This window comes from Microcebus murinus, chromosome 4 (genome assembly GCF_040939455.1).
Source record: "Microcebus murinus isolate Inina chromosome 4, M.murinus_Inina_mat1.0, whole genome shotgun sequence".
NCBI classification, from domain to species: domain Eukaryota; kingdom Metazoa; phylum Chordata; class Mammalia; order Primates; family Cheirogaleidae; genus Microcebus; species Microcebus murinus.
In genome coordinates this window covers 17,195,202-17,211,099 of record NC_134107.1, presented here as the reverse complement: position 1 = coordinate 17,211,099, position 15,898 = coordinate 17,195,202, and the positions used below count along the sequence as shown (strand labels likewise).

General features: G+C 51.7%; 2 protein-coding genes across 4 annotated transcripts in view; one reads left to right on the top strand and one right to left on the bottom strand.

Annotated features, from left to right (window-relative positions):
- Positions 1-540: 540 nt before the first annotated feature.
- SSRP1 (structure specific recognition protein 1) lies at positions 541-9,712 on the bottom strand. 3 transcript variants are annotated; one of them, XM_012749945.2, is made up of 17 exons: positions 9,538-9,712; positions 8,896-9,049; positions 8,265-8,450; positions 7,536-7,641; positions 7,062-7,252; positions 6,729-6,959; positions 6,489-6,592; positions 6,257-6,385; positions 5,772-5,993; positions 5,439-5,511; positions 4,883-5,021; positions 4,685-4,730; positions 3,198-3,327; positions 2,570-2,740; positions 2,289-2,377; positions 1,272-1,461; positions 541-1,035 (listed from the first exon to the last, which is right to left on the bottom strand). In XM_012749945.2, exons 2-17 carry the CDS (start codon positions 8,947-8,949, stop codon positions 964-966), a joined length of 2,133 nt encoding a protein of 710 aa, XP_012605399.1. In that variant the 5' UTR covers positions 8,950-9,049; positions 9,538-9,712; the 3' UTR covers positions 541-963. The 3 variants fall into 3 exon arrangements, with proteins under 3 accessions (XP_012605399.1, XP_012605397.1, XP_075857976.1); XM_012749943.2 differs by having other exon boundaries at positions 8,896-9,009; positions 9,538-9,649; XM_076001861.1 differs by lacking the exon at positions 9,538-9,712 and adding an exon at positions 9,105-9,227 and having other exon boundaries at positions 8,896-9,009.
- A 1,724-nt stretch (positions 9,713-11,436) lies between these two features.
- Positions 11,437-15,898, top strand: part of P2RX3 (purinergic receptor P2X 3) — a 29,548-nt gene continuing 25,086 nt past the window's right edge. The window contains exon 1 of the mRNA XM_012749946.3: positions 11,437-11,617. Within this exon, the coding sequence (XP_012605400.1) occupies positions 11,499-11,617 (119 nt within the window). The 5' untranslated portion in view covers positions 11,437-11,498. The remainder of the gene's footprint in view (positions 11,618-15,898) is intronic.

Sequence of the window (15,898 nt, the reverse complement as noted above, 5' to 3'; positions counted from 1 at the left end):
TAACTTCTTTCCAGCCCTAAAACTTGGTATTCCCTTTTCCGTAAGAACAAAAGCTTCATACATACTCCATACCCTTCCATCACACTGCACCCCACCACCACCTCTTCCCCGCCCTCCCCCCCCCACACACACACACACACACGTAGTCCTCTCCAACTCCCCAGCTCAGGTTTCCATTCCCCCAGTTGCAGGAAGGATAGTCAATCCTAATCATATTATCTAAAGCCTTGGAAGACCCTGGACTCACAGGTGATTAAGGATGGAGCCAAGAGCTTCCTCTCCCTAGCTGGGCTAATGGAGTGGAACTGTGAGAGCAACTTCCTAATCAGATCAGCTTTCATTTCTAAGCTCTCAGGTTGCTCATCCCGGCAGTAGAGGGTGAAAACCAATGCTTGTCCAGCCGGGAACAGAACAGGATGTACCTAGAGATTTGCTTTCCTGCTAGCCAAGAGGGCCCTGCCCAGTCAGGACACATGGTAACCACCACCAAGAGAAGAGGGAGCAATACAACAGGGCCAGAAAGAAGGCATAAGGACATAGTTTCCAAAGTCAGTTCCCTTTATTAAATGATTTTCACAGACCAGAAATACAAAATAAAAGTAGAAATAGGCCCCAGTTAGGAGCTACAGGCCTGACCTCACATGACCCCTGCTGCAGCAACTTGAACAAGACAAGCAGCAGCTATATCCCTAAGGTCGGGAAAGTAGGATGAGGATTTGGATCCTGCATTGCCCTGCCTCCCACCCAGTCTCTCTCCAAATTATAAAGAGCCATCCTCATGAAGCAGCAGAGTGCAGAGGCCTCCCCTGCTGCCCCTGTGAAGTGCATACCAGCAGGAGAGCTTGTTCAGATGGCACAGAATCCAAGGGCTACAATTCTTGAGGAGAAACTGGTACCAAAACATGGGTGAGGAGCCTGGGGGTGTGACAAGGCAAGCGCAAGGAGGGAGAATCCTCCTCCTCTCTACTCATCAGATCCAGATGCTGAGTCTTCTGAGCTGGGGGGAGTACTGGCTAGTTCCTCTTCTTCGGAGTCCTGAAAACCAAAGGTCTCTTAAGGGGAAAGGTGTGGAGTCCTGGCTGGTCTCCTGGCCATTCTCCAGTGGCAAAGGATCCCCAACTCCCTACTCCCTCCCTACAACTGCAGCACTCACCTTTGGAACCTCAGAATCCCACCCATCCACTCCAACTCATGTTTACAGACCACCCCACACACACTCTCATGCCCTCACCTGCCCAGTCCCACATCCCCCACCCACGTGCCTGCCGCACCTCACTCCGCCTCCTCTTCTTTTTGCTCTTGTTCTCTCCTGAAGAGCTCTCATCACTAGACACAAATTCTTTGCTCTTGAAGCTCTCACTTAGCTGCCTTGAGGATGACTTGGATGATGAGGAGCCTCTAGAGGGCGTTGATTTCTTCTCCATCTTTACCTTAACTTTCTTCTTCTTTTTTGACTTGTCCCTGTATTAGCAAAAGGGAAAAGGAGTGGGCCAAACCTCTCCCAGCGCTAATAAGGCCTTTCCCAATCCCAGCCACACTGCTCATTTCACTCTGAATGTAAACAGCCATGTCAGCCGGAAGTGAGCACACCAAAAGAATCCGAGATCATAGCCTGAAGCAGCCCCATACACAAAACTTATTTGACATTTCTTGGTTGATCTTTAAAAATTCACGTGAATTGTGCATTGTGCCCCATAGTAATTTAATTCCCCCATACCTTCAAATAAAATGGACCCTCCAGGAAAATGGGCTATATTTATCTAGTGACATGAATTCCCTACCACATCACCCATGCTTGGGCAATGGCTCCCAGATTTGAGAAGCACTGCCCTACTGCGGTCAAAAGTGTATCTACTATCTTTAACGTTCCAATGCTCACCTCTGACCTCAAAAAATAATCTGCCGGCCGGGCGCTGTGGCTCACGCCTGTAATCCTAGCTCTTGGGAGGCCGAGGCGGGCGGATTGCTCAAGGTCAGGAGTTCAAAACCAGCCTGAGCAAGAGCGAGACCCCGTCTCTACTATAAATAGAAAGAAATTAATTGGCCAACTGATATATATATATATAAAATTAGCCGGGCATGGTGGCGCATGCCTGTAGTCCCAGCTACCCGGGAGGCTGAGGCAGAAGGATCACTGGAGCCCAGGAGTTTGAGGTTGCTGTGAGCTAGGCTGACGCCACGGCACTCACTGTAGCCTGGGCAACAAAGCGAGACTCTGTCTCAAAAAAAAAAAAAAAAATAATCTGCCAAAAAGGCAGTTACTGGGCCATGTTGTTCGCAACACTCACCTCTTGGAAGACTCGCCTCGGCCCCCTTCATATTCTTTCATGGCTTTTTCATATTCCCTCCTGGCATCCTCAGCCTTGCGATCCCACTCCTGTACCACACACACATAATACACACACAACCAGCAGAGAATGAGATCTCTTCCCTGATGCAGGCAAAATCCGTACAGAAAAGTTCCACCAATAGCTCACCCTGCCCCTTCTGTCAGTTACACCACCACCCCAAGAAAGCCCCTCTTACCAGCCTATGAGATTCACTACCCCTCTTCTCTGTTGCTACTCACCTCTTTTTTCTCTTTGGACATTCCCTTCCAGATCTCGCCTGCCTTCTTGGAAAGATCTGTGATACTGATGCCAGGATGGTCTGACTTGATCTTCTCTCTACTGGCATTGAGCCACAGCATGTAGGCAGACATGGGCCTCTTGGGGGCATTGGGGTCTTTGCCCTTCTTCACCTACATAAGAGAGAACTCAAATGCCTTCAGCTATCTATTTCCCTTAGACCACCCCACCACCACCACATTCTCCCAAAGAAATTATTTGGATCACCAAACTTGGGGAAAAAAACAGAGGACTACATACATAGCATCAGGCTAGACTGAGAGCTCCCTAAGGGTAGGGATCATGTCTTCCCCTCTGTCCCCCAGTGCCTAGCTTACCAGGGACCCCGTTTCCTCTGGGCTTCTGAGACAGAAGAATCCTGTCTGCTAATTCAGATCTTCTAGAAGCTAATTACCTCAGGACCAGAGAGAAAACTTTCCAAGATGATACCCCTCAAGGTAATAATTACTGGCTACAAAAGCAGTCCCAGGAGGACGAATCAACAGGTCCTACTGGTGGTAGACAGGAGAAGGTAAAGAGAACGGATTCCAGACACACATACACCCCTGCCATCTAGAGGAGAGTCTGCACCTCCATAGGCTTCTTGCGGCTCTTGCGATCCTTGGACATCTTGGCCTTTTTGAGCTGTTTCCGCTTCTTCTCATCCCGGTCACTGTCACCCTCATTACTGGAGGAGCTGGCTGAGGCATTGCTATCAAACCTGCCAGAGCATAGGATTTACAGTCAGGGAGGGAGAACAGGACCCCACAGCCTCAGGACAGGAGGACATGAATCCAAAGATACTTACCCAGAAAAGGCCGGGGAGGAAAACCAGAGGACGGCCTCCCTGCAACCATCCCCACCCCAGCTTCCTCCATTTGCTGAGGTCGCTTCTTCCATCCCCTCTCCAGACCCAGACCCAGCAACAGGTTAGTTATTGAATCAATCAACAAAAAACAAATGAACCAACAGGTTTTAGCTGCTCTCCTTGGTCTTGGCCTAACGAGGGTCCTAGTTCATGCCCAGGACATGGCCCAGGTCCACTTCACCACTTCCCTTTGATCAATCATCTTAATCTACCCTACAGTCCTTTCTGATTAACAGATAATTGGTTACTACCAAAAATGAGGAAAACCAAATTTAGTCCAACCCAGTACACACCCGTATTATGGACAGTCCTAACCAGTACACATGAAAACTCCTCAGAAAATGGAACTACCTTATTCCTACACGCTACTGAAGTGTTCAAGGCACTTTCACAAGCATGTGGCAAGCTGAACTAGAGTGTTGGGTATTTTTTCTAGAGTTTTCTGCTGCCAAACATTCACTCCCAATCCTTCTGGATTAAGAGAGGGAGTCCAATTTTCTGTTAGGAACTACCTTGCCCCTACTGAGGAGGGGCTCATCCCAACCACAGGCTCTAAGGGTGGGCACTCACTTGTTCTGGCCCACTGGAGCTGTGCACATCCTCCTAACTCAGGCTAGGAGGGGGCAGGTGACCTGCTGTTCACTATGCTGTTCACCAAAAGAAGAGATACTTCTGGGTGTTAAACCAATAGCCTGCCCAGAGCTTCTGAAAGTCACTGGGCACCCCATGGGGCAAACTTATCTAAAACTAAGAAAATCAGAAGAAATAGATTTGAGTGCCTAGATCCAGTAGTGCCAGAAGCCAGTTAACTCCCTGGACTCTACTGTTACATGGAACTCACAAAATTCATTTTTATACATTCCTTTGTATGGTCAGTTTGAGTCACACTTCTGCCACTGGCATTCAAGTGCCTTTAACCAATCCCACACAGGTACTACTGCCATTCACAGATGAGGAAACAGATTCAATGACTTGTCCAGCAACTCCCAGTGAGCAGGTGGGTAAGCACGGGCTCTCATTCCAAAACATGTCTTGTACTTATAAAGCCCTTGCCAATTTCTGAAATGTTTTCGTGTATAGCTTCATTGGAGGTCACTTTCCCACCCTGGGTGAACGGCTAATGCTGGGATACACAGTATGTTCAAAATCTCCTGGTCTCTTAAGCTTGCAGGTCACCATCTCACCCCCACAAGGTACAACCAAAACTCACTCCTCTGCCACATCTTCCTCCTCTTCACCTGGGTTGAATGATTCATCTGAAAAAGGAAACAGGATGCATCAGCTTCCCCGAAATGGAAATCCCACACCCTTACCCAGACACCCAGCTGTAGCACAAGGGCAAGCCCCACCCAGGCCAGGAGGAGGAGAGTCTGACTGTCCCCACGGCCCAGCACTGAGGCTAGCCCACCAGTTTCTTCTCCCGAGTCATCGCTGCTGTCGTTGGCATTCTCCTCCCGGATCTTGCCCTCCTCCTTCATCCTCTCCAAGTAGGCATCATGCTGGTCTTCATCAGAGTCGGCATACTCGTCATAGCTGGGGTTCATGCCCTAGCCAGGGAAGAGATGGGAGTGAGGACCAACTCGCCCTCAAGCCATAAGCCCTGCACACTCAAAAGCACTCCCCCATGCCTGTAAAGCCAGAGCAGCAGCTCCCAGAAGACCCTGGGGCTGGAATGTCCACACACAGCCAACGTGCAGGGCCTGTGCCCAAGTAATCCTGCCAACTGGGTTAGTCCAAGCCCCTCCCTCCCTTGGCCCCACTCAGGGCTCTTGAGGGGCTGCAGAGACTGATCTAAAGTCATGCAGAGGAAACCTGCACCAGGAAGGGAAAGGGTCACACGCACCTCTTTTTTCTATAAGGGTAAGAAAAGAAGAGAGAATGAAAAAGAAGCCGGAAAAATCTCTGCCCCTTTCTCCCCTACAGAAAGAACAGGAGAGAGGCTCTTCCTTCCCACATGGAGGTACCTCTTTCAATCCTCGGTTTTTAATGTTGAGCTTTTTTGCGTTGACAAAATCAAACAGCTTCCCATACTCCTCCCTGTAAGGGGAGATGCACTGTGTCAGCAGACAGATAGGGCCAACACGCGTGGAGTAAAGTGTTCTGACACCCATGGGCCAGGGTAGACCATGGGACCTGAAGCTCTTGACCATACTATCCAACCCAACAGCTCAGAGACTCCCAGTGAAGCAAATGAAAAATTCTGCTCAGGGCTTAGAGAGGGGCCCAGGCCATGCCAGGCTCCTATTCAAGGGTGGGGCAGGACCAGAATGCCCAGGAGTGACTGGTGGAGCTCTCACCTCTCAATGCTGCTGAAGGTATACTGAGTGCCCTGTTTGGTCTCAATTTCAAAGTCAAAGGAGCGAGTGGTGGTGGTGCCACGGGCAAAGTTGACAAAGGAGATCTCATCAAAGCGGATGTGCACAGGTGGCTTGTGGACATAGATGAAGCCCCGCTCCAGCGGGTACAGCAGTCCTGAGCTGGCCTTGTAGGAACAGGTGATGCACTGGGCCCCTGAGTGCCTATTGAGCGTACAGGGAACCCAGTCAGTGCCAACCTCAGCAGAGCCAAAGGGCATACCTAGCAGCACTGACACGTGTGTCCTCAGGCCTTCAACTGAGTAAATCTCACTAAGCTGCTCTGACAAAGGCACTGACACCCATCAAGACACACGGCCCCATCCAGGCCTCTAATAGGCTGCATTCCCAAATCAAAAGTTGTTTACCAAAAAGTCAAGGCATTTCCCATCGCCCTGCAGGCCAGGGCCGGGGGCCTGCACTCTCACCCTTGGAAGTTGCCTGGGACTGTGATCTTGCGGTTCACCAGTGCTTTCATGACCCGGCTGACCATCTCGTAGAGGGATCCTGACATGTTCTTGGTGAGCCGCCCCTCAAAGCGCTTCTCCACCTCTTCCCTAAAAACAGAGCAAGATGAGGTCACAAGCACTACTGCCTTCTAACAGCATGCCTGTCTCCTGCCTAAACAGTGGCAGGAAACGATTCCAGGGAGACACTCACTCGTTCATGTTCAGAGTCAAGGAGATGTCCTCATCCTTGGAGAAGAGGAGGATCAGGAAGTGGTAACGGGTTTGGCCCTGCTTGATGGGGGGATCCAAGCTGATCTGGTAAAGAAAAGAAGACAACATGCTCCACAAGAGCTTGCAATTAACCAACAGAGAACCCTGAACCCAATGAGATCTGTCTGCTAAAAACTGAGGTAAAAACCAGAATTATCCACCCCCTGGGATTGCTGCTTACCACAAAGAACATCTGGCGCTGGTCCTTGTGAGGCAGCAAAAAGAGACGCAGTACCGTGGTATAGGGGATCTTGTAATCAAAAGTCTTGCCGTGCAGGTGCAGAAAGGTGGGGTAGATCCGAATGTCATAACGACCACGGGGAGTCAGACACTGTAGCTCCCGGAAGATGCAGATGGCATCTCCAGTAGCTTGGATTACGTCCGCCTTTGACAACACGTTCTGGGCAAAGGCCTGCAAAAGCACACCGGTGACGTGGCAGTAGACCCCTGCTCCCAGGCCAGCCAAGGCCTGCTAAGTTCCATCTGTACTCAAGGCAACCAGGGGAAGCCTCACCTCAACAGGATCCACACCATCTTCTTGTGTGGGAGGGACGTAGAAGCGCACCTCCATGAGAGACACCTCTGCATCATCATTCTGGTGGAATTCCAGTGTGACCTCATTCTTGCCTGTGGTGCACTGGGACACGTTGCTGAGGGGTATCTCAAAGACCGGCTGGTCACCAATGTCAAAGGAAAGCAGCTGCCCTGTGGGAAAGAACTTATCAAGCCACAAGCTCCTCCCTTCATGTCTGTATAAACAACATTCCCACCAAACTGTAAGTTCCATGAGGACAATATACTAGGGTTATTTTGTTCACACTGTACCCTAAGACCAGGCACAACTATAGGTGCTTGATAAATACACAATGAACATGCAAACTGATAGGAAATCAGAGACGCAGGCAGAAGAAAGATAGCAAAACAAGTTAAAGGCTGAAACCCTTCATCCTACCTTCTCCCCCAAGCCTCAAGCTTCCCTGGGACTCACCACCAAACTTTACTGTCCCCCAGTTCCAGCCCTTCACACACAGATCCTTCTCCATTAGTTCAAGGCGATAATGAGTTTTGAAGAAATCAGAGAGTTTCTCAAACTCCTGTGGGTGGAAGGGAAAAAGCACAATCCCAATAAACCCTGGTGGCCTTAACACAGACTTGAATGTCCTGGGATTATCTATTTCTGAGACACTGTCCCAAATACCCTTTATCAGAAATCCACACTGACTTAGCATCTCAGACTCTAAAATTGCTTAAAAGGTTGTTGAAAGAGGTTGTTTCTGGGAACTGGATCTCAGGTTAGGGGAGTAATGTAAGAAACTGGCATTCCTGGTTATGGGCCTCACAGTGCTATCTGAGTTTTTAAACTGCGTCTAGGTATTGCTTTAACAAAAGTGGGAATTAAAACCAAGTCTTTAACTTAAGCAGTTAAAATTGAGAAAGAAACCCAAACTGAAGCATCAAGATTCTGAACCTGGATAAAAGTCGAAACTACCATCTAAACCAAGACAGGAGAAAATCTTCTGGAGTCAAGGCACAAGGAAACTCACAAGATTTCAATACTCAAAGCTGAACACTGTTTGCTTAATGGCCTCAGTGGCTCTGCTCTAAGGAGCTCAAACTAGCAACTACGTGGTTATCAGAGGAAGGAACCCCAAGTCTCAAGAAGATTAAAACAAGATGGCACAATAATAAGGAGGCTTATACCAATAGGACATCTCACCGATTCTCGAAAGCCATCATACTTGTAGACATGGCCATTCTTTGTGAGTAGTTTAAGTCCATGACCCAGAGCTACACGGCGCCAGATGCCTTCTGTTAACTCCCCAGCCTGGATGTTGTCCACTTTACCCGTCTTGCTATTCTTAAAGATGATGCCCTGGCGGCTCAACCTCAGCCGACCATCATTCTGTGGGAAAAGCAGGCCCAGATGCATGGGGACGGTACATAGCATGTAGCGGGTACAATTCTCTACCCAACACCCATTTCAGCTGCTAGGGGGCTGGCCAAATTAGCAATGCAGCAGCAACAGCTAAAGTGGTGAGGGCCAGTAATAAGCGTCAAGTGGCCAGGAAGTCTGGAGTCTAAACCTGGCCCTGGCACCCAGAACACTCGCAGGTCCTCAGTTTCCTCATTTGTAACATAGAGGTTTGGGATTGAACAGTATATACAGTCTCCATGACTCTCGAGACACTCAGCACTGCCTTGTGTTGGGGGGAAACACCAAGTACACGCTGTACAGAGTTTTCCTCTTCCAAAGTAATAGCATTATCAAAGGAAGCTCTTGTTAATGGACAAAAACTCTACCCTCCTTCACTCTCTCCACCTGTATTAAATGTCCAACCCATTCTCACCATGGAGCCTTTCACCTCCTGATAGACGTCGTTGAACTCCAGTGTCTCTGCCATGTTGCTCTGCCCGTGGTGGCCCGGGCAGAGCCCTAGGCTGCACAAGGGGAGCCGAATAACCTGCAAAGTGGGCCCAGGTGGTACTCAGCGGGTTGGGAGCCTGAATTCAAGAGGGAGACAGACAAGCAACAAATACAACACTTCACGGTGCTCACAGATGGAGCCAGGTGGCTTGTTCAGGCTGCACCTGGGATGTTTCGGCATCTCCTGTGCCTGGAAACCCACAGGCGGGCTTTTCAGTGCTCGTGGGGCCAGGCCCAGGCCTGGCTGGAGAACTGGGCCTGGAGTAGCGTTTACTTCCCAGCCCCACATCCGCTCTGGGCGCTCCACTGGGAGCCATGGCAACGAGCAGCGGAACCCCAGGGCCTGCCCAGAGCCTGCACCTTGCCCGCGCCCCAACTCAGCTCAGAGTGCAGGGTTTCCCCTCGCACCGTTCCCACCACGCCGCGGCCCCAGACCACGGATCACCCCTCTCCCTAAAATGGATTCGCCCGCCGCCCGCGGATTCGAACATGGAACGGTCCATTTCGAGCGTCCCGCGGGGGAGCGGGGCCTTCCTCCTGGGGCCGGGGCACGGCGACCACCTACCTCCTCAAGCTGCAGCCTCGCGACCGCCCGGGCGCGGGAGGTGGGCGCGATGGGGGGGAGGGGGACACGGAGGGGGGCGGGGACGCGGGGGATTGGGGGGGAACGCTGGGGAAGCTTTTCCCGCGTGCGCGGCCCCGCGGCCCGCCACCGGAAGTCGCGCAAGGACCATAGAGAGGATGAGCTGGCTAGAGAAGCGCAAGCCGGCCCGCCTACGAGACGGTCACATAGAGCGTCGACGACTCTGGAGGACCTGAGGAAAGGGTGGTTACGGTGAAGTCCCACCCAGGTGGAACCTGGTGAATAAATGGGACCGTGTAAGGCTGTTTGAAAAGTTGCAGACATTTCCTCAGTGGAGACCAGATTCTAAAGGGAAACAGTGTAGTTTTATCTTTTATTTCATCAGACTTTCTCCGGGGGAGGAGGGGTGGTATTGGAATGATGCAGGTCACTCTCTTCTGCCAAATAGTTTCTGTGGCGTGGAAAAGAGTCTGTGGGACCAGAAGAAAATGTAAAGAGTCGTGGAGAGCAACGCAGGCGTTGGCGTCATTGTGACTGCACTGCTCTCTGGTTGTACTGTTGAGTGGGATTGGGTCGTTTTTGAAATGAGTCTACACCCAAAATCTTCACATCCGTAACCGCAAAGTATGGATCCCCCGCAGGAGGCTGGCAAATGTCAGTATCAAGTTCAAGTGCTGGTGTCAGATTCTCCCTGGAGCCAGAATTGATTTGAAACCACATGGTCCTGGAGTTGTGGAAGCCAGGCCTCCCTGGTATAGTCCTGGGGTGCATCTTACAAAATCAGAGAGGGCCAGACCTGGAAGAGATGTTTGATTTGTTCTACTCCAACCTCCTTTTGCAGGTGGGGAAACTGAGGCCCAAAGAGGTGTTGCCCTTTGTTGGGTGAGGCCCAACAAAGGTAGAGACTAGAACCCAGATTTTCTTAACACCAATCCAGTTCTCTTCTGTCAGAACCACAGTGACTATGTTCAGAATAACTGATAATGTATTTCCTGTACAAAGACATTAGGACAGAATATTTAAACTCAAGATTTTTCTGACAATCATTACAGCAGTCTGCTAATTCAATCCTGGGATAAAAGATAACAGGAATACAACCCTTGCCTCCCCTGAATTTATAGCTTTAACCACTGGGTATGGCTATTCCAGCACTCTCTGGCAATATATATTCATTTAAGGAAACTAGCGAACAAGTTTCAGGAAAACATAATCTAATGAATGATTCAGATAACTAAGCTGATGGTAAAAAATGTGACAACTGCTATGCTACAAGTAGACCATTCAGCCATTGCCAACTGGAGTTAGAAATATGTGACTCTTTACTCATCCCATCCCAGGAGTCCCAGAAAAATGTTCAAGAGACCCACTCCCCTTAACCCGTGCCACCGGAGGCAACTCAGGGGAAGGGAGGGGATGGCTGCAGAATTGGGTGGGATTCAGCAGACCCTCAGGGATGACGGGGGTCCTCAGCTCAGGCAGGCTATTAACTGGGGGGTGGGGCATTGCAAGGGGCTTTGGGGAGAGCGGGAGCAGCTGGTGAGCTGGAGTGAGGATGCAGCAGAAGAGAACGGAACAGAAATAGTAGACAGAGTGCAGATAAAACGCAAGTCCCAGAGGGCCCCCGCCAGCTACATCCCAAGCAATCAGGAGCCCAGAACCAGAGACCCCACCCCTGCTGTGACATCACAGGGGAGTGGAGTGGAGATGAACATAAAGGGGGTCCCCCGCCCTGGCCCTGGCATCTTGGCAGCCAGAGTGACAAGAGCAGAGAGAGCCTGGACACTGACTAGGGTTGCCTGGCTGAAAGGAACAGGCTCCCCATTCCTCGAGCCCTTGTAAGCAGACGCTTCCAGGCTGTGATCCCTGTCTCCCTGTCCCAAGGACCTCGCTCTCCTGAGGCTGCCATCCGGCCCATCCGAGTGGCCACTGAGCACTCTCTCAGCATGAACTGCATATCAGACTTCTTTACCTATGAGACCACCAAGTCGGTGGTTGTGAAGAGCTGGACCATCGGGATCATCAACCGAGTCGTTCAGCTTCTGATCATCTCCTATTTTGTGGGGTGAGTCTGTGGCCCTTCAGGTCCTAGGAGGGGAGGGCTGCCTGGCATCCTGTCCTGCCCCTCCTGCCTCAGTGCCACCACCCAGCTTCCTGAGATTCTCCTCTCTTGGAGGAAAGGCTTTCTTCTGCGGAGCTATGTCCTAAGGACTGGCCTCGGCCACCCCCACCCAAGATCTGGTCCACACATGAATTCTTTTTCTTGGTAAATCCCTCAGAGTTGAAGAGTGGTTTTGAGACACACACTCTAAGGAGTAAGATCTCTGCCCTGGCACTGCCCTCCACCAGGGAGGTCCCATGTTCTCCATCTCCACTCTCCCTCCTCTCCTCCGTCCAACCAGAGAACAGGCAGCCCACCCCACCCCCATCTTCCCATTCCCCTCAGTGGACTTTTGGGGGTCTCAGAAGGACAAGGGAGCACAGGAAGAAGGAAGGGAAGGCATGGGACAAGGGAGATGATGACAGGTTGAACAAGTTGAAAACGATGGGGAGGGAAGGAGAGAGCTGGATCTGCTTTAGAAGGAGGAATTCCCTCCTGACATGGATGGGCGAGATGATGAGGGAGCCTGGCAAGGGAAGAAGCCCTGGCTCCTGGAGGGTCAGACAAAGGGGGAACTGCCCCTTGAGGTGGGGAGAAACCCAAGCACAAGTAATGCTAAAGGGAAGAGTCGCTGAGGAGAACAGTAGCTTTTCTGAACATAGTGCAGATTTCCCAAGAATCCAGAAATGCTCCTTTATCAAAAAACATAAGGTCCCTACCTCTCCCTGACTTCGGGCCATGTAACCCATCCTGCGAGCTGCATGGGAGGCAGGAATATCCAACTGCTCACTCTCAGCCTGCATGTCCTTGCGGCACACACACCTACACACACACACAAAGGGCCACGCAGCAGACAATGGCTGGCAGAAGAAATGCAGGTTCTGTCTTTCTTGTGGTCATTTCCACATGTTGGTGGGCACCAGGAAACACAGGCAGAAACCTCAAAGGTTTTCTTTCCTGATGTGCGGGTCTCTGGTGTCATGCTGTTCCTGAAACAATGGATCCGTTTGTGAGGCAGCAATCCACTGCCTAACTGTGTGAGTTAATTCAAGCAGGTCAAAGGGGACATCCCACGGGCATGTGCACCGGCCTGCTCGCCTGGAAGGTTGGAGCAGTGTATGAGGACGTGCGTGGAAGGGTGGCTAGATGCGACTTTGTAAGCAATGTATTTTGCTCTGCGTGCTCAGCGAGAGCCAGTAGGCTTCCGTACATTCCGTACATGGGTATTGTAACAAAGCTGTACATCCAGTGCTCCTTTCTAGGCTATTAGAAACGGATTCAAACTTTGGAGTAGGATTAAATGGCCTTGAAGTTCCAGCATTGAGGCTTTGTAGGACATGAGGTCTGCTAAGGTTTCATGTCTGTATCTTCAGGGCTTGCTTGGCTCAAAGTTAGTTCATAAATGTGTTTGCTCGTCTGTTCAATGCTGTGATTGTTTATGGCTGCAAGATGGTATGTTGGTCCAGGTGAGTGCAAAAGCTGGCCCACCACATTCCCAGACTGGCCCAGCTCCATTGGCTCCAGGCGGGAGATTGATGGGGACTAGAGACAGCTGGCTCCTGGGCCAGACCACTCAGCCCTTGTCTCTTCTCCCCATCATGATCAGATCCAATCTTCCAGTCCTCAGGGCTGGAGCTCAGCCTGCCAGAGCAAGCATGTGAGGCTCTGTGGCGTCTCGATATCCAGCCTCATCCACCTTCCAGCCTGACAGCTCCCCATGGACAGCGTCTTCCTGCTGCATTAGTGCACTCTGTGGCCCAGCCCCGGCCTGAGCCCCATCCATGTGCATGGAAACCCAGGCGCTGTTGTGACTTCATGAATCCACTGTCAGTAATTTAGCAAAAACGTACGGAGTGTCTCTGCATGCCAGGCATCGTGCACTGAGGACAGAATGGTGGGCAAAAGCGGATGGCAGGGTCCTTGCCCTCATGGGGTTTCCAGTGTTAGGCGAGAGATGGACATGAATCCACTAATCTCCACAAAACAAATGTAGAATGTCACCGGACTCAGAGGTGCCCGGTTCCAGGAGAGAAACTTCTGTGGAGCTGTTTGGCCAGCTCAGGGAATGAGGTTTTCTGTAGCCAAGACCTGAAGGACAAGGAGGAGCAACCCAGGTGAAAGAAGGAAAGGAAGAGGGTCCAAGGTAGAGAAGCCCCCCTGTGCCAAGGGAAGGAGCCTGTCCAACAGTGGCAGGGTGGGGGGAGAGGACGAGGAAAGACAAGAAGGTCTCTGGCTGGAGTCGAGGAAGCAGAGGCCAGTGGTGTAAGGTGGATGGGAACACAGAGGCCGGACCTCAGACACCCCCGAAGATATTTCATTTTTTTACAAGAAAGGAATGAACAAAAGTGTTTTAACCCGTGTATGTGTGTGTGTGAGATTGGGACAGACAGACAGATGTGATGAGGGCTGAGTCGGGAGATGGCCCTGGCTGAGGCGCCAGAGGCCAGAGGGAGCAGGACAGAGAAAACCTGCAGAGGCCATGCAGCCCTGTGGAGAGAGATGATGGCTTGGGCTCACTCGAATTTGAGAGGATTTTTAATGCTGCACTGTTAACTCACATACCTTCCCTGTTATCCCTGCCATGCAGGTAAGATGCACGGCCTCTCCCAGAGCGTGCATAGCCCGAGCCAGCGTTTATCACAGCGACACACCGCCTGGCCACGGGCACACTCTCGCCCAGCCCCTCGCCCAGCTGCTCATTTGCGGTTGGCACCTTCCTCACTGCTTTCCTCTCCCCAGCCTAGGTGAACAGGGAGGCCCAGACCACATCTTTTCTGGGCCCAGGTGGTAATCCCTGGTGTCCTCCGTGGGGCGGGATTTCCTAAGAGCCAGTCCCCTTTCTGGATCCTGTGGGGACCTGAGAAGGAAGTAGAAGGAGACCAGCCGTGGTGGATGGAGCCTCAATCCCAGCCGTTTGTTCTCCCTGCCCCTTCCCTCCCACTACGAGGCACAATCCGCAAACTCACCATCTGCACGGCCACCACCTTTGGTTCATAATATTCAGCCTCATTTCAGACCTTAGGTAGGAACTCGATACAGAAACCAGTTAAAAGGGAGGAGCTGCTCTGGTTTAAAGAGAAGGGCCTGGAATCCCACCTTCCTGGCACCCCACCCATGCTCACAGCCCTCGTCAGCACACTGGTCCCGAGAGAGGAGTGCCTCTCACTCCTGCCTGCCTCTCGCCTCTCAGCAGCCCCCGGACAGAAGCCTGGCTCTGACCCCAGCCAGGAGTGGAGGCTTGGCTGAATCTCTTTACATCTCTAAGTCTCACTCCCTGTATCTGGAAAATGGGTTTAGGAACACCCCCTTCCCGGGGAGGTAGGGGGAGGGGAGGTAAATTTGCCTGAGGTGGTGATTCAGTAAGAGCTGGTGGCTATTATTGTTTCATAGCCTCCCCGTCACGCCTCCCCCCTTCCCTCTGCCTAGCTCGCACTTTCCTAGGAGCCCCCTCCCCTCCTGCACACACAGCACACACTCTTCACACCCACTCCCTGGCCGCCCCCTGGACTCCCTGGGGGTGGACGGGAGGGTGCTGGGGCGCTGCTCTGGCCTCCTTCCTGCACATCCCACCTGCCAAGGAGCTGCCACCCGCCTTCCGCTCTATAAATAATAAACCAGGAATGCGAGAAGAAAGTAAGTCAGAGCCGCAGAGTAAATGCCAAGAACTGAAAGCTCAGTGCTGCCCCAGCTCCTAAGCCCTGGCCTCCAGAGACAGACTCAGCCCCTCCATTCTGGAAGCGAAGCACCCCCTTCTTTCGAGCTGCCCTGATGAAGTCCTCAGGCCCCATGGGGCCACTAAAATTCTTCCACTTGTTATTTAACTCAGAGAGAATTCTAATGTGGTATCTCCTCCCCGCTGGGCACAAGAAGGAGCCTTGAAGGGGGAGGACGAGGAGGAGGAAAGAGATTGCTTAATTGGCCCTTGGAGTCCTCAGCCCCTTCCTCCTGAGATTTTCCTAAGCTAGGAGATGGTCTCCCTGGTGATGAGCTGGAGCCAGCAAGACAGGCACCAGCGTCCAGTCGAGGGGCCAGCGTGGCCTAGCCCCGAGCTGGAGACCCCAGAGTGAGGGGGTTGTGAGTGGTCTGGAGCAGGCTGCCCGGTTTGGAACACGTATGCCAGCTGTGTGACCTTGGGCAAGTTAGCACACCCCTCTGTGCCTCAACTTCCTCATTTACGGCCCAAAGGTAATAAAGCTGCCTTACTGGTAAGGATTCATCAAAGGATTCCGCTTAGCATGTGCTTGT